The 27,692-nt window shown below is 34.6% G+C and overlaps 1 protein-coding gene across 1 annotated transcript; it reads left to right on the top strand.

The window, feature by feature from the left end:
• Positions 1-11,304: 11,304 nt before the first annotated feature.
• Positions 11,305-22,195, top strand: LOC123553961 (uncharacterized). The gene is made up of 5 exons (XM_045343741.2): positions 11,305-11,511; positions 13,657-13,746; positions 14,589-14,778; positions 16,654-16,928; positions 17,379-22,195. The coding sequence occupies exons 1-5, from the start codon at positions 11,331-11,333 to the stop codon at positions 17,540-17,542; spliced, it is 900 nt and encodes a 299-aa protein (XP_045199676.2). The 5' UTR covers positions 11,305-11,330; the 3' UTR covers positions 17,543-22,195.
• Positions 22,196-27,692: the final 5,497 nt, after the last annotated feature.

Genomic DNA, 27,692 nt, shown 5'->3' with positions numbered 1-27,692 from the left:
TCGTTTTTCTTCATTTTTTTCATAATTTTGAAAACAAAAGTGACAAATATTGTCTAGCGCCGTAGACCTTTGTATATCACACATAAAGATGTAAGTTCCGTTGCTGTAATTAGAAAAATAAACAAATGAGAGAAAATAAACCGATTTTTTATCGCTTTTTAACGTGGCGCCAAAACAGACGTGCATGGTAATGTTTGCGACGTCATAGCTAAAACGTGTCACTAGTAACCAAGAAAACAGTTACACATTCACGCCGGGGATAACTTCTACTTTGATATGATATCAAAATCATATGCGGGTTGTAAAAAAAATACAAAGTGCTATTCCACCTTAAGAATAAATTTGCAGTATAAAATCCTCACAGCATAATACATAGAATGAATTCAATACATTGTACACTCACCATGTATTGTGTTGGTATGGAACCTGACCCGGGATTACAACAAATACTTTCACTCAACACTCGAATTTCAGATATACAAAATGCGCTATTTTTGTCTAAGATTGCAAATGTAGATAAGAAAGAACCTATGGAAATGTTATAAGTGTATTGAAAATAAAATTTTATACCTTTTTTTGGGCCTGGTTTACTAGTCATGATATATCTAGATGTGTAATTATGTCTCCCACCACACAGTGGTGTAGGAGACATATATTGATTTACTCCAGTCTATGTGTCTGTGTGTGTGTCTGTCACAAAGCTTGTCCGCACTCTAAGTCGAACATTTCTCATCCGATGTTCACCAAACTTAAACAAAATGTGTTTGACCATAAGACCTTGGCCAAGTTTGATAGCTAGCCAAATCTGTTTAGGCATATTGGCGTTATGGCCCTTGAATTACCAAAAAATCGGCCTTTTTACTTTTGTCCGCGCTCTAAGTCAAACATTTCTAATCCGATCTTCACCAAACTTGAACAAAATGTGTTTGACCATAGACCTCAGCCAAGTTCGATAACTAGCCAAATCCGCCGAGGCACTTTTGAATTATGGCCCTTGAATTACTGATTGGATCCACTCATCCAGACCATCTAATTGGATCCACTAGTCTATACCATCTATAAAACTAGACATTTTTTTTCATAGGGGCAGCTGTGGGAGACAACAATGTAAAAATCCACATATTCTTTCTCACAAAATAGTGTCATTATGCACCTCAAAAGAGGAAATTTCACATTTTATTCTTGTAGCTGTATTAATTACAGGATTACATGTTCTTGATTATTAATGACAATCCTGTCGGTCGATTTTGAATGATATTTTCAAAACAGGGTAATTGAAAAAAATGAATAAACAATCAAATAAACAATAATGTGAAAAACTATTTCTGATAAAAACCTAACTATTCATCTCTGTAGAAATTGTTCTTGAAATGCATAAAATTAAATGTAAATATCTCGCATATTTAGTGAACAGTTTGGTCCTTGATCACATGCGTTCTAACTGGGTACATACTTATTATACTGGCTACTTTGACAATTACCAGTTTGTATATCAATGTACTTTTGTTGTTCATTGCAAATATATAGTATACATGTATAGTACATATTCCTGACTGATAGATAATCACAGCAGGTCAGATGGCCAAGCTGGAAATGGATGGTCATGTTTGCTTCCAGTAATCACTGGGTAATAAAACAAATGAAACGATGATTCATAATAACCTGACAATTAGCTACATGCTATGACCACCAACCGCTACCAACATCCCCCTTAAAGATAAAGACGAGGAAAAACGCTGTCCTAACACTTGTTTGTTCCGTAGATAAAGTAATTGATTTGAGTATGCGGTGCATTGATAAGCTTGATATTGGCTTTGGAAATAATTGTGTATAAGTTATTACAAATATATTAGTTACTAATAATGGCGAAATTTCCAGGAGAAATAAACCAAGAGTGGCATACTATATGTTTTGCAGAACTTCAGTGTATTATAATACGTCGTCGATGTCTTCAAGAACGTACGCTGCTTGCTTCGGAAGCATAAAACTAACCGTTAATCAAAGTTTAGTCAGAATTTTGCATATCTTAGCTAATACTGTGAAATGATCCTTGTTCAACATGAAACTCATGGATGAGTTTGACCGTCAAAAAATCTACGTTATATTTGAACGCGATTGAATCAAGTTCAAAACCGCTGAAACCAATCTTAGAAGATTTAAGCTGTAGGCCTACATCAAGGTACACCCAGCAGATGTGTCATTTCCAATAGCAATGTGTGTATACGAACCCATGACAGACGTACTACTTGTGGCAAGCATATGTCCACAGTCCATTACACCAGGATATATGTTATTTTCAAGTTCTAGCCTTACATCATTGAAAGACGTTAAACGTGTGACACGCCTATGTCCGTAGTCCTTTAACTCATCATAATGGTTACCTATTCTGGTACCACCGTCGACTGGTAGGTAATCATGAAGGTCTTCTGTAAGAATACTATTATAGTCCATTGTCAAATCAACTTACAATAATACATATTTCCTCTGCCATCAGTAACTAAATCCCTACTTTGAGAATTTGCCTTTGCTTTGTGAGAAAATGCAGGCAAGGGTAGTGTTGCATCAGACAAAGGAAGCAAAGGTTTGTTTGTATAAGGCAGAACAGACAAACATTGAGCTGTATCTGACAAATGAGACGATTGCTGGGTTGTATAAGACAAACTAGACAAATGTTGAGTTGTATCACCTAAATCTGATAAATGCTGGGCTGCATCAGACAAAGGTTTGGTTGTCCCAGGCAAATATTTGGAAAGAATGCTAGTCAACAAATTCAAATCGCTTTTCATACTCAATGTATTTGTATGTAGTTTTGACATCATAGCTACTAGTACCTGTGTTGATATATTCAATGCTAATGACAAACTTTCCTGCTTTCTTAACATGGTTAGAAAAGGAATAAGAGATTTGTCTGGCACATTTTCAATGACTTTTGAATGTTTAGTTGTTTTCGCTGAGCGGGTCTGAACAGGGTGAACAGATAGGTCTGGCAGTTCAACGAGGTTAACTAATACACTATTGTACTTGGAGAATTCCGATATCCTTAAACCAAGAATAACCTCGACCTGTTAAAAATCACAAAATAATGTCAGTTTCGGTTTATATAGTAAGTATAATATACATTTGTATTCTCTATTAATTTTTTACATTTAATCGTTGTATAGTCTTAAAGTGCGGCACATGCTTTTTATTCCTTTTTATCGTATTACATACATAACAGAAAATAATGAACTCAGTGCATATTATTTTATGTCCACATTAGCTGCTTACACAACAGAGAAATGACTAGTATGACTTGGTGTGTTTCTGTACTCATTACAACACAATACCATTATCTCACAAAACGAGCAATAGTCCCATGTGGCGACTGTAAATTTTGTCTGCATACTCCGATATAAGTGTTATCATTTTTCTTATCCTTATGGATCAAAGGGTACAGGCAATATCTGTGAAATTGAGTTTCGCTCAAGCCGGTGCTAGTGGGCGTAATAGCTTGCACTTTTCATTACCTCTCATGAACAGACTCCATAAGAGTCTGCTATTGTTTTTTTTAATGCTTCCAAAGGATATCTATATACAGATTATATTTATTCCTTCCCTTATATATGTGACAGGATAAAGAAATTATTTTGATCGTGTCATAATGTTCTTCAATTATAACGAAATTCGCTCGCTTGTAAACTGTATTTTCGTGACTTTTAAAATTGGATGTAGGTTATATAAATTAAATAAGATGAATCACCCGGTTTCGTTGAAATCTGTTTTTGTTTTTGTTTTTGGTCAACATACTGTTTTCAAATTTTACAAAATGAAACATGCTGATAAAGACATTTAATTGAGTGTATATTCCTATATTTGTATGACAGCCAAAGTAGTCAAATGTTTAATCTACTCTAATTGATGTAATTGAGATAATTAAGCATATGAATACTTTGTGTAGGCATATATAGTATCAAATTCTTTATACATTTAAGATTCTACGGAGTAGCAGTCTTCACTTATTTATTTATCGTCGCACCGACATTATTTGCTTTTCTTTATTTAGATATTTTAGTTATATACTCATTTACTAAATACTGAAATACTAAATCTTGAATACAATGCTATTTTGTGTTCAATGTGAAACCTTCACATTTCTTTGCATTATGTAAGTTAAGTAAAAAAAAAAGCAAACCTGCATGTTTATACTGGTACCATGTCTGACTTCTGTGCAAAAATGCTGACAGTTTTTGTAAATCAAGTTGTATCCTTTCTCTCCCAATCGCTTCTTTGCCCTTTTCAAAATTTCCTTCCTTGATAGTGGCCTGAAAGAAACCAATTCTTGACTCTCAGATTTGATATTTGCAGCATAAACTCGAGAATCATCGTTTAATATTTAGAAATACGTGATCGAGACTTACATTATCGATCCTGTACGTTTGAAAACTTTGTTATTATTCACAATACATCCCGCTGATTAAAAGAAGATGATTACCGTCCTTATAGAATAAACGTTTCCTGTATGGCAGGTGCCTCAAGATAATCATTACGTCAATGAAAAAGGAAAATAATACGCGAGAACACATACGCGTTAATGTCTTATTATGTTAAACATCTATGTTATCATGTCGACGTACCATTTGATCCACAATTTAATGAAATACCGGTATACTACGAAAAGGTGTTGTGGTCTCGGCTGCTTTCCTTCTTATTTCCATGTAACAAAGTCGCGGTTTTACGAAAATGCAATTTTACGAAAAATACGCTCCTATGAATGTATTGTTATGCCCTTAAAGCCTGTTTTCAACTTGTTTTAGTTGCAATTTTACGAATGGATCTTCTAAGTTTTCACATCTTCCATAATGGCGTGAAAATGCTTTAGAATGGAAAGTGTCACTATCATTTAGCTGGGCGTAAACAGTGATCAAAGTGTGAAAACTTAGTAATTAAATTCGAAACACATACGCTTTACACTATGCACAAGTTAGTGGTTATTTCTTTCTCCTATAACTATCCGATCGGATGGCAAACAAGTCACACTTGCTTCGATATCTATACGTCTCAAACAATCACTGCATAAAGAAAATAAAACAATATTTAAGTCCTGATCGTCTGTATACTGTCTTTTATTATACCAAAAAATTGGTAAAGGGTAGCTGAGGGTATCGGAATATGCAATTGCGATTTTTTCTCGTACAACAATGTACCCTGTATGTGTTTTATGTACAGTGAATAAAAAGTGAAGGAAAAAAAAACCCGTTCTACATTCTACATACGATCTGAGTTCAGATTCGAATAACATTTGTAGTAAACCCAGATGTACATATAAAATTGGTATACAGGTACTCCGATACGAAAATCACATGTTTAAATATCACGGGTTACGTATATATAAATATTACAGTGTTATACAGCGAAATTTCCTATGCTACGCTCGAATGAAAATGCGATATTACGAAAAAAACGGCCAGTCCCTTGGCTTTTCGTAGGATCGCAATTGTACTGTAATTTTTTCATATGGGCAATATCCCCACTCGTGTCAAACACTCTGTTAGTCTCAAAAGACCAAAACAATGGAAGCAATTTCCAATGAAACTTCATCGCTGCCGACGCTTTACATGCTATAGGTTTAAAAGCTGATTATGTCATGAACTGGCTATAAATTCAAATAAAACTTACATGTATCGAAAGGGAATTCAATTCCTCATTGATTTATGTAAAAACAGTGTTCACGAAAGACTCTGAAAATTCACAGGACAATCGGTCTGGTAAACATGATTTTTTTACAGGACCGGATAATATTTTACCAGACTGAATTCTTTTTAATAAACTTGATATCTGATCTTTAAGTATTTATACATAGTCTATATAGACAGCATTACACAAATTACATCCCTTAAGTTTATTTCCACATATTAACTGAAACAGAATCAGACATTAAGTTTTCAGGCTGTAAAAAGTCTCCCTGTACTGGGATTCAGTGTTGTTATATTTTCTGGTCCTTTGGGATCATGGAGTCTATTCAACATATGTGTAATATTTAGGGTCCTGCTTAAGCCAGTGCTAGGGGGCCTGAGAGGTGTTGCACATTTCATTACCTCTCGTGAACCATTCTCGCATACCAGAGGTCTACCGTGGTTCCCCGGATGAACCTCTGGCACATTTCGCCGATATTTGTGGTTTGGTTACATTACAGGTAAAACGTTTCAGCCAATCAGCGTCGTTTCGCGACAAAATGTAGCGAACCAATCGAAATCGTCCGTGAAAAGCATCACCGCGTCCTTTCATATCGATGCTGACTTACGAGGAGTATTATTATTTCTTCAGGTAAATTTCTTAACATCGAATAACAGAAATAAATCTTTATTAATCGCAATCATGGAATATCGCCTTTATCCATCGTTAGCAACTACCTTGCTTACATATTGTTTGAAATTTCAATTCGGCGTGCCAAATAGTGGTGAACATTTATTGGCTGAAACTTCTCCCGGTAGTAATTACGAGTGCGCATGCTCACCAAATAAACGACAGAAATAAATCAGAGGTTCGTCTCAGGATTTTGACGAACATCTGATAGATGAGAATGCTCGTGAACAGACTCAATCAAAACGAGTCTGCTGTTATTCTTCTTGGTTGCATTCTTTGCTTTCAAAGGATCTTTTTACAGATTTTATTCATATTCATTTGCTATATCATCACTATCTTTTCCCCCACAAGTCTATTGTTTGCACGGAGTCACGTTCAGTTGATGATGACATTGAAAGAGAAAGATGACCTCGGAATTTCTGGGAATTCCCATCTGGTTCCCGCGTACATAAATCGAGTATTCATGATCATTCGGAACAACGCATCCAATGATAACGCGCGTTCTTAGAATTGTTATGACGTCGTGAGGGGTTTCCACTGTTTCTATTTTAAGGACCAATGAAACAAGCGTACTAAAATATAGTTTTACATCAATTTCTCAGGATTCCATGTTACAACAATAATCAGCATGCCCACTCATTTTTAAAGTTAAGGGTACATGTACCCCCTGCTTTTGCAAAATAGGGGTACACTTCAAAATCTGGGGGTACACTACATGGTAGATCTGAATTTTTTCTATTTAACTACTGAAATTTGTATATACATGTTTCTTTTCATGCAGAACTCTTGTGGGTGGGGTATAACAGATGAGATAATTTTAGAAAATTTAAAAATGTTTTTCCAAAGTTAAGATAGGAAATTTGATCATAGGACCCTCCCAATATTATACTAAATATAAATAAGTTTTCAGCACGGTTCATGTATTCCCGATTTCGTGGACGGAACATGATTTGTCCGAAATAACACAGTCAACTGAAGACTGATAAAAACCGCCAATCAATAATAAATGCCCAAACTATTACAGATATGCAATGTGTATCAAAATTGCAGTTAAATATCCAAAAATAAAATACTGTTAACCTTTTGTTGAGTTTATAAAAGCTAAAATGCCTTTTTGCATTTTGTATCCATACTTTTTTTGCACACGACCCATGTGACGTCTGACTAAAACACTTACGAAACCCCTCTATGCGGCTGACAATTATGCCGAGAATTCGGTGATAGAAACGAAATTATCACGTCCCTGGACCGGATCTGCGTTTAAGACTGTACCAAACAATTGGCAAGTGCATGATGAAATAAACAGCGATTTGCCAGCTGAACAGGAGTTCCGAATCTCTGCGTGCATGTACCCCCAACAAGTGATTTTTATGCGTGCATTTGATATTTTGTGCGTGATTCACGTACTGCAGTGCGTGAATGGGCATGCTGATAATGAAAGTCAAACTTTAGTGAAATCATGGAGGCCTTTCTTCAAGGTTTTTTCTAGCTAATTTGGGAACATAGCCTATACCCCCAAAATTGGGAATTTTGATGCGTAAATGTTCCAAATTGGGAAATATTTAGTCCCATAGGATATAGTAAGGATGTGTTTAAGCACTTTCTCATACACTTATTTCACATTGTACAACCTCTTTAACAGACTTCCATTACGAAATTGTCAATAATTTGGTCAATTTTTGTGCAATTTTGATGAAATTTTTTTCAGAATGTAGATTGGGAATTTTTGCACTCATTTTGGGAAAAATACATACTTTTTGGCATTGGGAATATAGCCGAACAACGGCTATAAAAACGGCCGGAAAAAAACCTGTTCTTATTTTATCATATTGACCTGTAATTTTCATCGGACACTCGGTCTTGTGAACATGATATATCACGGTGGACCAGATCAAAATTTACCGAACATGTCCGACGGCTTTCACGACCTCTGTAAAAATTATCAAATAATATCCAAAATTATGAATTTTCTGGTGATTTAAACCTCTGTTTGTACTGTACACGATTAACGTTTACCATGTCTTCATGCCAATATGTGCAAGCGATAAAACCAATAACTTTACACGACCGTGTACTGTGATTTATCATTTTGGTCCTTTTAAAGTTTTGACGTTTAGATTGCCCCGTCACAATTATAAAACAATTTGAGCGTTGAATTATTTTGACTAATAGAAACACTGTGTAAACCTTATATAGATATACGGACATTTTCTATTGTTTACAATGTCGAATATTTTGTATCCGAATTACAGTGTACGGCAAGTTCTATTTAGCTGTAAATATAAGTGAAGTTTGGCAGAATAAATACTGTCAAGTATAACTTACACAATCTGGAAACCAAATATACTTACAAATGTGAACTTTGCCAGAAATTTCCAGCCATTTTCGTTATTTTTCAAAAAAAACGGAAAAAAAATTATTCTTCACGGTTAAATAACCGGCACCAGTCAAATTTCTTCTCGACAATTTTATCCCAGGACTAAGGTGAATTGAGTGACAGGTAAATTACAGGTATTTTGTTTTAAATGACACGTCATTTAAATTGTTGTTAAAAATATATTTTGAAATGACAGTTTGTATGCTATTTTACTTATACGTCAATTTGTGGCAGGAGTTATAATTTCAAAACACATCTCAATGTACTACACCCCACCCACCTCATGATTAAGGTTTTTTTTGTGTCTGCCCGTGTTCATCTCCCCCCCCCCCCCCCACCCCCCCCCAAATTTGATAAGGAGGCACGTAGATTTGCCCTTGTCTGTACAATCTGTCCGTCCGTACAAATTTGTTGTCGTGCATATTATTAAACCTCACAGGGATTGTCATCCAGAATGTGAAGTTCAGTGTGCACCTAGCTGATATAGTCGAACTAATACGAAGATACAATTTGTTTTATATATTGTGTCGGTCAAACTGTAATGTTGTGGTGGCTGCAAATGTCAGAAATGTCAGTTTCGTTTGGATTTCACACTGCAAGACCAGAGTTATTGCCTTGACCTAGTCAAAATATACATTTAGGGCATAAAAGTTTGTGTCAATGTATCTCAAAAGTATTTGATCTGGAGTCTTAAAACATTAGAGGATTGCTACATAAGCTGGTGAAGTTGTGCACTGGTGTTCTGTTTGGGATTTCACCAAGCCAGACCAAAGTTATGGTCTTGATAAAGTGCTTAAAGTGTGTGTTGCATGTTATCTTAAAAAAATATTTCACCTAGTCATGAAACATGTAAAGTGACGATGTAGGTGCCCCGTTTCCTATGGACACACATCTTTGACAATGATTATTAGTTCACCTGTCACGTAGTGACAAGGTGAGCTTTTGTGATCGCCCTTCGTCTGTGGTACATCGTTCAATCAATCAATTTTAATCAAACTTGCACACGACTTGTATTGGCATCATATCACTGTTCCTTTCGATACTGGCCAGTTCCCTTCAGGGGTTCCATAGTTATGGCCCCTTAAAGGGCCAAAATTTGCTACTTTGGCTTGTGAACACGATAGAGACCACATTTTGCAATTGCTTTTAACCAAACTTGCACACAACTTGTATTGGCATAATTCCTCAGTTCCTTTCGAAAACTGGCCAGATCCCATTATGGGTTCCAGAGTTATGGCCCCTTAAAGGGCCAAAATTTGCTATTTTGGCTTTTGCAGCCACATATTTAGAGACTTCAGTTATGGTTTGATTTGATACAAACTTGCAAAATATCTTTAACAACAACAGATCTTAGATTCTGTGATGAATCCGTCAGATCCAATCATAGGTTCTAGAGTTACGGCCCCTGATTGACCCCTGAAAGAGCCAAAATTTGTTAATTTTTACCTTGTGAACATGATAGAAGTGACATTTACATTCAATTTTAACCACAATTATACACAACATAAGTCAGAGTACGATCTCGCTTCCTTTTGAAAACTGGCAAGACTTTATGATGGGTTCTAGAGTTACTGCCCCTGAAAGTGGCAATTTTTTTTATTTTGGCCCTTTTAGCCATATAAAGGTTTCATTTATTCTTTGCTATGATACAAACTTGCACAGAATGTTTAAAACTGGGTCATATTGGGTCAAAAACTAGGTCACCCAGTCAAATCAAGGAAAGCTTGTTAACATTCTGGAGGCCATATTTATGTCCCAAATTTTCATGAAACTTGGTAAGAATGTTTATACTTGATGATTCCTAGTCCAAGTTTGAACTGGGTCATGTGGGATCAAAAACTAGGTCACACTCAAATCAAAGGAAAGCTTGTTAACACTGTAGAGGCAGATTTATGACCCTATCTTCATGGAACTTGGTTATGATTTATTTACTGATTTGTTTACTGTTTTGAAGTTCTTCTAATGTAAAGAATATTGCTTCGGTTTTTCTTTAAGAAATGTCATAACTCTCATATGTGCTAAGTTTTACAATATGTTACCATATCTCAGTCATACTTGTTTTTATACAGAAGGATGCAGAAACTTAATTGTTTGAGGAAAGTCAAAAACAATAATGCTTTTGAACATTATAATATTAAACACCTGTACAGAAATGATTTGGGCCATGCTTTATTTATTGTGAAAAAAATAATAAAAACTAACGAAAATGAGCAATGCTTGCCGGCACTTAAAATGCGAAACTCTTAAAAAACAGATGTTTACCCTAAGCGTATACAGGCACATTGTTTAAACATGGTCAGAATTACCCAAATATTTATATCTGTTTGGAGACAAGGTAATAGCAAGGCATTATATATGCTGGTCATCCCATATTCATTTCATATTTTCTTTCCAGTAAAATGAAGTACCTAGTCTGATTTGGTTGCCTGTTTTTCCAAAAATGCTGATTGGGCATTGTATACCATTGTGATTTAAAACTTACTTACCCTGTACAACCTTAGTATAATTTAAAAGTCAGACCTATTCTGATATTAAACATAATATGGTCAATGCAAGCTTTGTATATTCTGTGTATTATTCAGCTTTGGTACATTCAACAGATCTGATCAACATGTACGGGTTTAGCAAACAGAAGTCTGGGATAGGTAGCAACATGATCCAGAGTTACATGGGAGAACAACTAGACACACTACACACTTCCAGTGCCAAGTCTGTGACCAACTACAAGGACAAGGTCATATCATTCCTTGTCGGAGCGTTTACACTCATAGTGCTGCCATATTTCCATATAGGTAAACATGCTACATATTGTATCCTGAGCAAATCAAATAAGTTGGAAGTAATAAGAATCTTCTGTCAATCATGTTGTCATTAGAATCTGGCCTACTGACTCTTTGTAAATTATTTGATGTATACAATGACCACATCGCACACATTCTGAGGTTCTTCTTGCAGCATAAGATTGAAATACCTTTCAGGGAGTGAATACCGGGTGTAAGATTTCCATGAGTTGCAGAATGACGAGTTGTAATATAAGACATGTTGTTCAGGAGCGAATGATTTTTAGCTGGGCTATTCAAAGGATAAGTAGAGCTATCCTACTCACTGCGGTGTCAGCGTCACACCTTGGTTAAGTTTTTTGTACCAGTCCACATTTTGAAAAAGTCTTTTGAGATAAAGCTTTGAAATTTCAACTACTTGTGTACCATCACCATGTCTAGTTTTAGGCAAGAGTACATAACTCAATCAAGGATTTTGACTGAATTATGACCCTTTTAACTTAGAAATCTTGGTTTAAGTTTTTCTTACCAGTTCACACTTTGTGTAAAGTGTTTGACATACGGCTTTGAAACTTTTATCACTTGTTTATTATAACAGTCTCTATTTGTAGGCAAGAATACATAACTCAGTCAACTATTTTGGCTGAATTATGGTCCTTTTTTGGACTTTGAAATTGGTACAATTTTTGTGTAAGTCCATGTTTTGTCAAAACTATTTGACATGTGGCTTTGAAACTTTGAACACTTGCTTATTATCATGATTTCCATCTGTAGGCAAGAGTACATAACTCTGTCAAGTATTTTGGCTGAATTATGGCCCATTTTGGTCTTTGAAATTGGTTCAGTTTTCGTACATTAGTCCATGTTTGTCAAAACTATTTGACATGTGGCTTTGAACTTTGAACACTTGCTTATCGTCTGATTTCATCTGCAGGCAAGAGTACATAACTCTGTCAAGTATTTGGTTGAATCATGTCCCTTTTGGATTTGGAAATTGGTTCAGTTTTGGTACAAGTCAGCGTTGCTTTGAAACTTTTAACACTTGTTTATCATTTATGATTTCATCTGTAGGCAAGAGTACATACTCTGTCAACTATTTTGGCTGAATTATGGCTCTTTTTGGACTTGGAAATCAGTTAAGTGTTTCATACCAGTCCATATTTTGCCTAACCTGTTTGTCATATGGCTTTGAAACTTTGACACTTGTTGTAATGTAATGCGGCCATTATAAAACAAATCATAACCTTTAACCAGTTTTTATTTAACATAGCAACAGTCTATTATTAATTTGAACCTAACATTTTCAGTACATAGCATTCAGTAACCTAGCTTCTTAACTCTTGAGTCCCATGACTCAATGCCTTAATGGTTCTCTCCCATCTCTCTAATTCTGTCCTCTTAACATACAAAATGTTTTCGACATATATACAACTAGCAGTCTGGCCGCTATGTAAAATTACTCAATTTGTTGTGTCGCTTTCCTTCAAAGATATTATTTTAATGTACCAGGAAAATGAATTATATAGATGTACATGTACCTATGGTAGACAGGCTTAACCCTTGGGCTACATGTTTTGTGACAGGTTTGACAATCACTGTACAGAAACTTGCATCAGATTTTATACATTGTCAAAACATAGAACACACAAAGTTAAGAACCTTTTAAACCTGTTACATTACATTGTTTACCATTATAGTCTACATAATGTAGATATCTGCATAACTAGGACAAGGACTTCAGCTCAGTTATGGCCCTTTTTTGACATAGAAATTAGTTAAGTTTCGCATACCATTTCATATTTTGTCTAAACTATTTGATATGAGGCATTGAAACTTTGAACACTTGCTTACCATCATGGTCACACATTGCCATATAGTGCAATACTTCCATTAATTCTTCAAATAGACAGCGTGCTGTCAACAGACAGCTCTTGTTTGATCTTACATTTATAATGAACACTTTTCTTTTTATTTCATATTTTAATTTAATCTACCCATTTTATAGTTTTTCACCAGTGTAAGATATATTTATTTTACTCTCTGATGTTCTCGTAATTCAGTGAAAAAAACATATAATTAAAGGATACATGTAATGTTGATTTATTATGTAGAGCTCTCTATGTCATTATTTGATATTATTTGTATTTTTATTTGAAGGTATTTACCACTTGAAGATATGGGTACCAGACAAGCCAAGAGTTCCTAAAAATAACTGCACTTGTACTTGTTTTGACACTGTGTTTAGAGGTATGTCTTGATGTAATATGCTACTTGTCTCTTCCTTTTCTTAACCTTTAGCCAGCTACGGGCACATGATTTTGCCTTTGCGACCAGTGCAGAACAGTCTGCACTGTTTGCTATTCAGTTATTACATTTTCAGTGGACAATAATAAATAGTAGATCTACTGCCCAAGCTGAATGAAGGACCAGTCCATTTTAGAAATTTTGCAGGCTAAAGTTTAAGCTGTATCAAACTCAAGCAACAGTTTCAGACAATAAACATTTACATACCAATAAGTATGGGAGGATAAGTTGGTTAAGGTAGCTTACTTGTATCACTTGCAGCCAGTCCATGACATTGTAGTCGAGTGTTTTGAACTGTGCAAGAGATGTAAAATAATTTCATGTGAGGATTCTTATCAAGCTGGACGTTGGTTTAACCCAGTCACCTGCCCATGACTTAAATAATGTCTTGAACTACACAGTGTGGATTGCCTTCAGAATTATAGCTGGAAAGCTGCTGAACAACATATTTTGTGTTGATGTGTCTTGAAAAACATATAAAAACACAAGATTATACATGTTTTGCATTAGAAATGGTTATAAGTCAAATCAAATACTGTCCTCTCATAAAAAAGTAGAATTTATTGCTAGTAGCTTTAACCCGCATTTAATGTTTATTTTCATAAAGTTTTGAATCCCACTCATACCAAGTCTTGGCAATCTAAAATCAACCATATGTCCCAGGGTACTGGACTGTGTTTCTGCAGGATTTAAATCTGAATTGTTAGATTGTAATATACCGTCCCATTCCATTATCATTTAGCAATCTTGTGTACTACCTCTATAATAAATGTATTCTTTTGCAGGACAGTACGAGAACCCAGGTATGACAAGGTACAAACATGTATACTTCAATGCAACATGGCAAACATTTCGTATCTGGATATTTACTATTGTGTTTGTGTTGCTGGCGTACGAAAGCATCAAGTATGTTATACCTCTGGTACGAAGACAGAAAGTGAGAATATCAATGTTTGCCTTATACATCCTGAATATGTAAGCATCTTAGATAAGTGTATTCTATTAAGTTATGGTTGGTGAACTGATATATTTGTTTTCGATATTTAGCCAAAACGTACAGTCAAATGTAATATGAAGAATTTCATGTTCTTTTTTATCAGAAAGTTCTAAAATCAACATTTATTTTTAAGCCAATATAACTGTCCTACTAATTCTTTTGTTTTGACTCAGATGCCAAGTTACAGCTTCAAAAAACTAGGATTTAAAAAGTGTAAAAGGAAATAAATTTTGAGCTACTTTAATAAAAGGAATGTTTATTTGCCGCAGGGTTTTGCATTGTTATATATGTAATAATTAATAAGCATGTGTTTACACAAAATAATTAATTGAAGACTATATTATTTAGAAACTGTATCCGAAAACAACCTTCTTACCCTTGCCAAAGAGGCAAAGCTGTCTCTGAAGAACTGAAACAATTTCTCTCATTTAAAAACAGATGTCCACTAATACATGTACATTGAGTGAATATTCACAAAAAAGGTCCGCACTGCCTGATTTCCTAACTAAATTTAATGTGTTGAATGATTTTGTAATGTTTATAGCTACCAACATTACTACTCCTCTTAAATGTTTTTGTTATGTTTACAACTACCTACATTACAATGTTTTTGTAATGTTTACAACTACCTACGTTACAATATTTCTGTACTGTTTACAGCTACCTACGTTACAATGTTTCTGTAATGTTTACAGCTACCCACAGATTTACTATTCCTGTTCAATGTGTTTGTAATGTTTACAGCTACCTACATTACAATGTTTCTGTAATGTTTACAGCTACCCACATTACTATTCCTGTTCAATGTGTTTGTAATGTTTACAGCTACCCACATTACTATTCCTGTTCAGTGTGTTTGTAATGTTTACAGCTACCTACATTACAATGTTTCTGTAATATTTATAGCTACCTACATTACAAAGTTTCTGTAAGGTTTACAGCTACCTACATTACTATTCCTGTTCAGTGTGTTTGTAATGTTTACAGCTACCCACATTACTACTCCTGTTCAATTTGTTTGTAATGTTTACAGCTACCTACATTACAATGTTTCTGTAATGTTTACAGCCACCCACATTACTATTCTTGTTCAATGTGTTTGTAATGTTTACAGCTACCTACATTACTACTCCTGTTCAATGTGTTTGTAATGTTTACAGCTACCTACATTACAATGTTTCTGTAATGTTTACAGCCACCCACATTACTATTCTTGTTCAATGTGTTTGTAATGTTTACAGCTACCCACATTACTACTCGTGTTCAATGTATTTATAATGTTTACAGCTACCCACATTACTATTCCTGTTCAATGTGTTTGTAATGTTTACACCTACCTACATTACAATGTTTCTGTAATGTTTACAGCTACCTACATTACAATGTTTCTGTAATGTTTACAGCTACCTACATTACTATTCCTGTTCAGTGTGTTTGTAATGTTTACAGCTACCCACATTACTGTAACTACTCCTGTTCAGTGTGTTTGTAATGTTTACAGCTACCTACATTACAATGTTTCTGTAATGTTTACAGCTACCCACATTACTATTCTTGTTCAATGTGTTTGTAATTTTTACAGCTACCCACATTACTACTCCTGTTCAATGTGTTTGTAATGTGTACAGCTACCCACATTACTACTCTTGTTCAATGTGTTTGTAATGTTTACAGCTATCTAGATTACATGACCTTTTTATGTTGATTCGCCATAAAACCCAACTCACTCACTCACATTACATGTTTCTGAAATGTTTACAGCTACCCACATTACTGTTCCTGTTCGATGTGTTTGTAATGTTTACAGCTACCCACATTACTGTTCCTGTTCAATGTGTTTGTAATGTTTACAGCTACCCACATTACTACTCTTGGTGGAGTTACTTCAGTTACTACAATGAAGATTTCTACCGTTACTTCAAGCATCACATGTGGTTCACCATAACGGAGATAATCACCACATGTATCGTCCTCAACTTGTGTGACAAACGTAACGAGATCGTCTCCTGGAAAATTCTTGCCATTGTCAGCATAAATGTTATGCATATTTTTGTTGGTGGTATGGACCAGTTTATAGCAGATGTCATTTACGGACAAGGGGCAGCATTCCACAAAGCGAGAAATATTGGTAAGTTTTAGGAACCTCTTACCTTTACATCTCATTTATTATCCTAATTTAAGCTCGACTTTTCAAAGAATAGTCCAAGCTGTTCTACTCACCCTGGCGTCGGCGTCGGCATCACACCTTGGTTAAAGTTTCGAATGTAAGAACATATAGCTATCATTTAAAGGCAGTTAGCTCTGAAACTTATCTGTTCTTTTTCTAGGTCAATTACCAACCTCCATGTGTCAAGTCCCATAACTCTGACTTGTATTTTGGCCAAAATATGCCCCATTTTAGACTTAGTAATACATGCAAGTTACTATCTCCAAAATTAATGCAGATATTAAATTGAAACTTCACATGTGTCTTCGAGGTTATAAAACCGCGCAGGCTGGTCTGGATCCATGCTGTTCGCAAATGCACTATGTTGGTTTTCTCATTGTGCGGCTCAATTATATATAAATTTACTTTCAGCCTTGATGATTCCAGACTGTCTACATGTTATAATACCAGCATGGGAACTGTACAAGTTTGCTCAACGGAAAGAACTCAAGATCAATGAGATATGCTACAAGGAGGAGATATTTCTTTGTGTTATATTTATTTCCATGGGAACCCTTGTTGGAAGATTACTTTAATAATGTTTGCTGAATTGAATCAGTCTTCAACTTTACAGATCTACTCAAGAATCTCGAGATTTTATGGCATAAAACAATGACCAAATGCCAAAGAAGTTCAGCCATGAATTGACAACATTTTATGGAAATCTTTAGAAAGTGCTTACAGTTGTACATGTATATGGCGATGGTTGTCAGGGATTAGCAATACTATGATGAAATGTGTACTCTGAGTTTAAACAATGTATTTTGTAGTCATTTTTTATACTGTTTTGTATATTTGAATGTAGGACAAAGTCCTCTGCTTAATTTGACCAAGGCAGACAAACTCCCCCTGCTGTAAAGGTGGTTAATCAGATTTTGGTCAGCTAATAGATTTGTTCAAAACATAACCAACTCATCATTATGTCTTCCCCAGGGGGTAGACATATTGCTTTTGCAATGTCTGTCTGTCCTTCCGTCTGTCAGACTTCATTTCCGATCAATAACTGGAGAACTATTTCACCTAGAACCTTCAAACTTCATGTGATAGGATTTACGGACTAGATGGCCCCTGTAGTTCTTGGGGTCACCCAATCAAAGGTCAGTGTCACAGAGGCCTGAACATGGAAAACGGTTTCAGATCAATAACTTGAGAACCACACGACTCAGAATGATAAAACTTTGTAGGATGATTGGACGTGCAGAGTTGATGACCCCCATTGATTTCGGGGTTACTCCACCACAGGGGCCAGAATCCGTCACTTCATTTCCGATAAATAACTGGACAACCTTCAAACTTCATAGGATGATAGGGCTACATAGTAGATGACCCAGTTTTTTTTAGGAGAGTCATTCAATCAAAGGTTAAAGTCATGGAAAACTGTTTCAGATCAATAACTTCAGAACCATTTTACCCAGAAAGTGTAAACTTCATAGGATGATTAGACATACAGAATAGATGACCTCTATTGATTTTGTGATCACTCAATTAAAGATCAAGGTCACAGTGGCTAGAACATGGAAAATCATTTTCAGTCCATAACTTGAAAACCACTTGAACCAGAAAATTGAAACTTCATGGGATAATTGGACATGACGAGTAGATTAACCCTATTGTATTTCAGTCTATAAGCCAACCATCAGTGTCTCTTTGATTTCTGCTCATGTCCTCTATTGACTTCTTGCCTGTTACTACTATGCTTTGGGGGAGACATATGCGCTTTTCTACAAAAACATCTTCTAGTTTACACTTATTTGTGTTCACCAAGTTCTTGATGCAAGTCAGATCTTTATTGGAAGTATTTTTTAAAATTTGATTTACCTATCCTGGTTGCCAAACTCAGATAATGTTATTTAGCATAAGTATAAAATTAGAGAATATTTTGCCTAAGGAATGATATGAATATAAGCACTATTGTATTAAAGCAGGGTTTGAATTTAAGCTCGCATACTCATGAAATGCGAGTGCAAATTTCAAACTGCGAGGTGAGATTTCAGACACCAGCATTTTTTTGCGAGTGAAAATTTTTGGCCGAATAATGTGCATTTCAAACGGTCGTCTCAATCTTACACTGTTCTTTCTTTAACAACTCGCGGTTATTGCAGCGCATTGTCATTTGCAGAACGAATTTCGGAGCACTCTTTCATCTTTCCTCGTAAACGGAAGTTTACACTCGATACATGTCCCGTGCGCATGTCTTTTCAATTGCTAACAAGTACCTGCGCCAATTTTGATGACGTTTACCGCATCCGGTGGGTTTTTTGGCAATCTATAATAAGTTACTATTTATATAGCATAAATACGATTGGCTGGACTCGTCACGTTGATGTTTGTGTTAATGTTCTAATAAAGTGACAAGTCGCGGAAAATGCAAGTTGTTTTTCCATTTAGCAAGTTAAAAAAAATACCACTTGCGAAAAAATGCAAGTAGAAAATCTGGCTAAATTCAAACCCTGTAAAGTTGTCAAAGATTTGCATTGACAAGTATATATTCTGCAGAAATTAATCAGAAATGCAAGTTGATAAAATTTCAGTTACATCCCTTTGTCCATCTTGGTTTCACATGAAAATAGATGAATTCCAAAGCTACATGTTATTTTAAAAAATTGTGTTTTGTTTCAGGTAGTTGAAATATTCCAATATTTGTCAATGTAAAACTAGAAATCATATTGAAATCAAAAGAAACAGTCCACAAGTTTTTTGTGTTAAAGGTAGGTTATTACAAAAAGTAATAAAATAATTATACCTTTCCAATAGGTATCTAACTCTGTGTAAAGGCTCTTCTAGTTCCTTAAATAAATCTCTAATAGAATCTATGAAAATTGAAAACTGTCATAAAGTGTCCCTCAAATGTGATTGACCACCTTTAAGATGTAAAATTTATCAACATAAATTGAAAAATAAGGTGATTTTTAATTGTAATTAAATAATATATTTATTTTATACATTATAGAAGAAAATCATAGGGTGAGAGATCTTGTCCAATTGGTCAAATTGAGTAGGTTTTTTTTTTCAAGGTGTGGTACAAGGTGATGAATATGTGATCTTTATTTAAGTTTAAGGTTGTTCAGTGTCACTGACCATGTTGACCTGCAGATACCAGATTTCTGGAATATTAGCTATTGCATTCTTACCTTATTTTCACACTGAAGTATGTTTACAGTGTTTATATTGTCTTTCAGTTTTAATGGATATCTAAAATGAAGTAGATAAGAACTTTATTTTTTTTCCACAACCATATTTATCTTAGTGTATTTACTATTATTTAGGTTGTAAATCATGGACATATCAGAATACATTCCAACAATTTTACTAAAATACTTATTTTTATATTTTTACTGATAAATAGGACATTGTTGAAATGTTGTTCAGTGGTTGTGTTTTACATTGTCTTTTGAAATGTATGTATATATTGCAATTATATATGTATGTATATAGCCAAAATGAATTCTTTTTGGAAATTCAGATAATACTAGTCTAGGTTCATTGTGTATATTTGTTTAATGTTTTAAGTGCCATCATGGTAATTGTATAAATGTTCACAGAAGTGTAATTCTTCTATTATCTGTTGCATGGTTGTAAACACACTATAAGATTATATTGCTTGATCCACTTATTACATAACAAGGTTTTTTTTAGCTCACCAGAGCACAAAGTGCTCAAGGTGAGCTATTCTGACCGGTCATTGTCCGTCGTCGTCTGTCCTCCATCATGTGTCGTCTGTCAACATTTTGCCTTGTTAACACTCTAGAGGCCAGATTTGTGACCCAATCTTTATGAAACTTGGTCAGAATGTTTTTGTAGATGACCTCTAGGTTAAGGTTGAAACTGGGTCATGTGGGGTTAAAAACTAGGTCATTAGCCAAATCAAAGGAAAATCTTGTTAACACTCTAAGAGTCCACAGTTCAAGTTTGAAACTCATGAGAATTGGCAGAATGTTTGTCTTGATGACCTTTAGGTCAAGTTAGAATCTGGGGCATGGGGTCAAAAAACTCGGTCACCCATTCAAATCAAAGAAAAAGCTTGTTAACGCTCTAGAGGCCACAGTTGTAACCCGATCTTTAGGAAACTTTGTCTGAATGTTTGTCTTGATGATCTCTAGGTCAGGTTTGAAACTGGGTCATGTGAGGTCAAAAACTAGGTCAGTAGCCCAGATCAACTCTGTTAAGCATAAAGGGCCATCATGGCTTGTTTTGTGAATTGCAGCTTTATTTTGCAAGATCTGTATAACATACACATCATTCTAAAGACCTCCTGTGGTTGTAGAAGCTAGGGTCTTTTTAGTTACGTTTTAAGGTTTATGGCCAAAAAGAATCTTAATTTCAAAACAAAAATCTTTATACAATATTTATATTTTTTTTGAAAATGTTGCTATCTTGCTAACTAAGACATTCTGAAAGGTTTACAAATACATGTAAACACAAAAAAAGAATTCATAAAAAGTGGCTGAAATTTACAATGGAAAATACACCATAAGAATTGTTTTTGAAGATAAATTAAAAACTAACCAAGGTATTTTAAAAATGTAAAAAAATTATATTACCACCCTTAAGGATGATATACATGTATAATACCAGTGGTGTTATCTTATATTTAAAGGGGAATCAAGGGGAAACCTTTTAGTGCAAAACATGGATCAAATAGTTGTACAAGTTTGTCAGTCATATGTAAATAATGGTAAAGGCAGATAAGTAATATGTCAGTACTGAAAGGAAAAAGAAAAAAAAAATCTGATGTCTTTTATGTTTGTAACTACTCATACTAAAACTTTAATAGTAACAAGCTCTTTTTAACCAGAAGAATAAATCATGTCTGAAATTTTAAACTGGTAACTGATCTTCTTAATGGATTTTATTAATATTTTGGTTTAAACATATTTTATTTCCCAATAAGTTACATACATAGATTTTGGATTGGACTGGAAGCCAGTAGGCTTATTGAAGTCCTCTCCATCTATTAATATTTTGTCTTCATGAAATTAATTTTTCCTTGCTGAATATCAAACTTCACTGAGCAAACAAAGCATAGTCAAGTCTAATAATATGAAACATTACATTAAATGTACTTATCATGTAGGTTATTTTACGATAATTGTTCGTACAAGTATGTTGAACTAGTACATTTATATATGTTATCAAATTAATCATTTATACATTTATAGAAGAAGACAGAAAAACTGAAAATATATTGAAGAAAGAAATTACTTTGTTTGTTTTTCCTTCTTGGGTTAGCAGTTATCATATTTGGACATCTATTTTTAGTTCACCTGAGCACAAAGTGCTAAAGATGAGCCATCATGATCACCCTGTGTCCGTTGTTGTGAGTCATCTGTCGTCAATTAAATGTGGCTTTGAAACTTTGAACACTTGTTTATCAGTATGAATTCCATCTGTAGGCAAGAGTACATAACTCTTTCAACTATTTTGGCTGAATTATGGCCCTTTTTGGACATGGAAATCAGTTAAGTTTTTCATACCAGTCCATATTTTGCCTAACCTGTTTGTCACAGGGCTTTGAAACTTTGACCACTTGTTTACTATCATAGTCTTCATATGTAGGCAAGACTACATAACTAGGACAAGGACTTTAGCTCAGTTATGGCCCTTTTTTGACATAGAAATTAGTTAAGTTTCGCATACCATTCCTTATGTTGTCTAAACTGTTTGATATATGTCTTTGAAACTTTGAACACTTACTTACCATCATGGTCATACATTGCCTTATAGTGCAAGACTTATATCCAAATCCACAAATGCAGGTACATGTTATATCTTATCTATTCTTTTTCTTTTGTCTGAAAATCTCTGCCATACTTCCATCAGTTCTTCGAGTAGTCGAGTGCGCTGTCAACTGACATCTCTTGTTGTCTACTTAAATATTTTATCAGACTATTTATGTCTCCCCCTCACACCCCCACCACTGGGGGAGACATATTGTTTTTGCCCTTTCCGTAAGGCCATCCGTCCGTCTGTCACACTTCATTTTCGATCAATAACTGGAGAACCATTTGACCTAGAACCTTCAAACTTGGGGTCACTACATCAAAGGTTAAGGTCACAGGGTCCTGATCATGGAAAACCATTTCCGATCAATAACTTGAGAATGACTTTACCCAGAATGTTGAAACTTCATAGGATGACCGGACATGCAGAGTAGATGACCCGTGTTGATATTGCAGTCACTCTGTTAAAGGTCAAGGTCACAGCGGCCTGATCATGGAAAACCATTTCCAATCAATAACTTGAGAACCACTTGAAACAGAATGTCGAAACTTGATAGGATAATTTGACTTGCAGAGTAGATGACCCCTATTGATTTTGGGGTCACTATTTAAGGTCAAGGTCACAGGGAAATCCATTTCCGATCAGTAACTTGAGAACCATTTGACCTAGAACCTTCAAGCTTCATAGAGTGATAGGACTTACAGAGTAGATGACCCTATTTGTTTTGGGGTCACTCCATCAAAGGTCAAGGTCACAGGGGACATCCGTCTTTCACACTTGTGACTTCATTTTCGATCAATTACTGCAGAGCCATTTGACAAAGAACCTTCAAACTTCATAGGGTGATAGGGCTTATAGAGTAGATGACCCCTATAATTTTTGGGGTTACTAGATCAAAGGTCAAGGTCACAGGGGCCTGAACATGGAAAACCATTTTCGATCAATAACTTGAGAACCACTTGACCCAGAATGCTGAAACTTCATAGGATGATTGGACATGTAGAGTAGATAACCCTTATTGATTGTTTGGTAACGGTTTCCAAATAATAACTTGAGAACAGTTTGACCCAGAACCTTCAGACTTCATAGGATGATAGGATTTACAGAGTAGATGACTCTTATCGTTTTTGGAATCACTTGAGCAGAGGTCAAGGTCACAGGGACCTGAACATGGAAAACGCTTACCTATCAATAACTTGAGAACCACCTGACCCAGAATGGTGAGACTTTATAGGATGATTGGACATACAGAGTTAATGGCCCCTATTGACTTTGGGGGTCACTCGATCATAGGTCAAGGTCACATGGGCCAGAACATGGAAAATCGTTTCCAATCCATAACTTGAGAACCACTAGGCCCAGAATGTTAAAACTTCGTGGGATGATTGGACATGTCGAGTGGATGACTCCTATTGCAGCCAACCATCAGTGTCTCTGTGACCTTTGCTCCTGTCCCCTATTGACTTCTTGCCTATTGCTACTATGCATTGGGGGAGACATGCGCTTTTCAACAAAAGCATCTAGATGTGATTAAGTTTAAAAATTTGTTACATTAGGTCAGAAACTAGGTCACTAGGTAATTCATAGTTAATAATTCATTATAATCGAGAATTCCAATTCATGGTTTCAGAGTACCTTTCTCTGTATATGTTGAGTAACTCCCACATGCTAGAAACACCTACCTTGTCAAGATTGAACCTTCCACTAGGCATTGCACCAGTTCCAATGAAATCTCATCAATCTCTCATATGAAGAAGACGTTTCTTACTGTAAACTAACGATAGGCTGGGTATATTACTAGGAATAATGTCAAAACCTTAAACTAATTCCAACATAGTTTTATTGATGATTTATAAGCTCTAGCTACTTATGGAATACAGGAAAAAAGTCCTCAAAGAATTCCAAGCCAAACTATTCTAAAGGTGATATTTCAGGGCAGCTTCCTTTCGATTTTAATAATAAACAAATTACTGCAGATTTATGCTGACATTTGTTTTAGAAGTATGTATGTATGTATAAATTTGGTTAGAAATTCTATGTTCTGAATTTTGACACTTATGTTCTGAATTTTCACATCCTGAAGCGGTAAGATACTAAACGTAGTCTATTAATATTTGCTAGAAATCACAAATATCTTTTTTTCTAATGTTCAACAAACATTTATGCTATAGTATACCAGTACATACGATCTGCAGTAACGGCTGCAATATGTATTAGATGTTACTTCAAAATTCCAGATGCAATATCTAAAAAATGTGCCATAATATTTTTGAGGATCTTTTTCTGTGTTTCATTTCCTTACATACTTATTATTCCACACCAAAACGTTTATGTTGGAGTTAGCTCAGTTCAACCCCAAAAGTTAAAATGACCAGCCTACAAGTTACCACCAGCGGTATATTCAGATGTCATAAAGTGCCTTAATCTTTTATAAGGCTAGTATTGGGGTTCTAATATTGTCAAAAAACTTCTGCAATAAAGTCTAACTAGTTTACCCAGCTCTAAATAATGCATGCGTTGTTTACATGGATGTCAACAATTAGTACATTGAGTGTGGATACATGTATAAAAGTGTGATTTTAATTGCTTGATGATCAGTTTCACTGTTTCGTTGGTTTGCATTTACACCTAATAATTACATAAATACACGAGATACTTCGCTCCTACAAGACGATTCTAATTAAACTTACCTGCAGCAACATTGCCCACCACGGAAATTGTTTGTATTAACGGTAATACAAATGCAAGCGTTTTGTTATGTTTTATGAGATAAAATTGTAAATCTCATTTGAGATTTTGACATATATTAAGCCCTTTTGAGATTTACACTCGACTTCTCTGGAGTTACAAGGACATATACACTAACTCTAAACACATCATGTCTCAGTGTGGCTCTTGGTCGGATGACACGACTAACAGGGTCTTGCTGTATCTCTATGATTCCAGCTGGACCCAGTTTCACGAAAAAACTTAAGTAATTACTTTGTTAATATTGTTATTTTAAAAGCGTGCTATTGCTTAAGTTATTGTTACTTAATGTTGATTTTTTCTATGTACTGATAGCTTAATTATACTGGTTATTAGTATTTGTCTGCAGTACCTATTTCAGTCACGCAAATATGATATTTGTATTTAAGCACGATATAAAGAACTTGAGTATTTGTTTAAGTATGTTTCTTATTTATCATCTTCGTTTTCTGAAAAATTCAGAATTGTTGTGTTTTGATCATACGGTTCTGATATAGTTGAAAAAAGGCAACGCGTAAGAATACAGGGCAAAAGCAAGCAGATGAAAAAAACAAACTTAGTTAAGCAATTTCTTAAGATCTTTTCGTGGGATTGGGGTCTGATTCCATACCTCATGCTTTAATTTTGATGTAAATGAGACGTTAAACCAAACTATTAGTCTTGTTTGCCGCCATATAACTTTAGATGTGTTGTTGCGTTGTAAAAACAAAAACAAATTAAAATCAATAAACAAGTATCAAGGGTTCTTAACTGCATTTTCCCCCTAAAGTCACTTCTTTACATTTTTTTTATATACATGACATTATCAATATGTGGTAACAATTTTGAAGTTATATACAAACCATTTATGAACGCCATAAACTAAAACTTTATGAAGCAGTATAATACTAAGTGTACTTGGCAGTAATAAATAAAAAATAAAACAGATACATTTAAGGACTTCATTGGAGACATAATTAAGGTGGACATTTTAAAGTTGTTGTTCTATTGTTGGAAAGCATGCTTGATATTTCAGTCCAGATTAAAAGTAAATATTATCAATGGCCATTGAAAAGTCTGTGTTAGTTAACAGCGTCAATAACAAATGCGTAAGGAATGTTCATTAACGAAACAAATGATCTTAAAAGTGGAACACGGCGAAGAAACAAGGGGCAATGACTAGACAAAATTTGATTTATAGACGATTACTAAAATGAAAAACTGAAGTACTAAGTGTCTAATCACAGAGACATGCATACCTTACGAAAAATCTTACCTTAAGGATGTAGGAGCGAATTTTTTCTAACGTTAAGATTTTTTTCATACTCTGTGAGCTTGAAGAACATTAGTTTCTAAGACAAACAAGAGAAGAAAAAACACAGGTCACCGAACTCGTTTTATTTTTATAGGGCATTTTCTTCACCAACTGTTAAAGCATTTCTAGAATTTTGTAAAATTGAAAAAAATGGTGGTACTTTATAAAAATATAATATCCCATTTAATGTTATAGGGATTTCATGTCTTAAAGGGTAATATGAATACAAGGCGATGCAAGTATTATATAAGCATAAATGTCACTAACAAATCTCTTTCATTTTTACATGTTGACATAATTACCCCACCCACTTTATTTTCAATGGAAAAAAAGTATCTATATCTACAAAAAAAAAAATTCAAAATATTTTGCAGCTTTAATGACACACAAAAATGCTTCAAAACGGAAAGAAAAACGGTAGGGGTTACCGTGCATCTAAGAGATTCATTAAGAAAAAACTGTTAAAAACTGGTGAATTTTGATATTTTTTGTTCTTTTTGTTTTAATCTATTGTTTCTAGATAAAATAAAGTGCTATCTTGAAAACTTTTATTTCAAAATATAGCTTATTGTTATATGTATCAGTCAGGAAAATATCAAAACCAAACCTGATCTACTTTCATAGATATTTGACATCACCTACCCCTACTCCATTGTAAATCTTACGTCAATTTTAGGCAAATGCCAGCCAAAAATAAGAATGAATTTTTTTTTTTTCGCAAAAAGTAGAATCTATTTGGTTAAATGGTACATTATTAGTCATATTTTAATTATTTAGCGTTAATTTTTGGCAAAACTTTTGTTGGAAAGCAATATTCGAAAAATCATTTTTCAAAATGGCGGATATCCTGAAAAAAACGCTCGTACATCCTTAATGCATTCAATATAAATTGTCAAATAATATATTTTAGAGTTAGAGAGAAT

Source organism: Mercenaria mercenaria, chromosome 7, assembly GCF_021730395.1.
Source record: "Mercenaria mercenaria strain notata chromosome 7, MADL_Memer_1, whole genome shotgun sequence".
Classification (NCBI taxonomy): Eukaryota; Metazoa; Mollusca; class Bivalvia; order Venerida; family Veneridae; genus Mercenaria; species Mercenaria mercenaria.
This window is presented reverse-complemented; position numbering and strand designations above follow the sequence as displayed.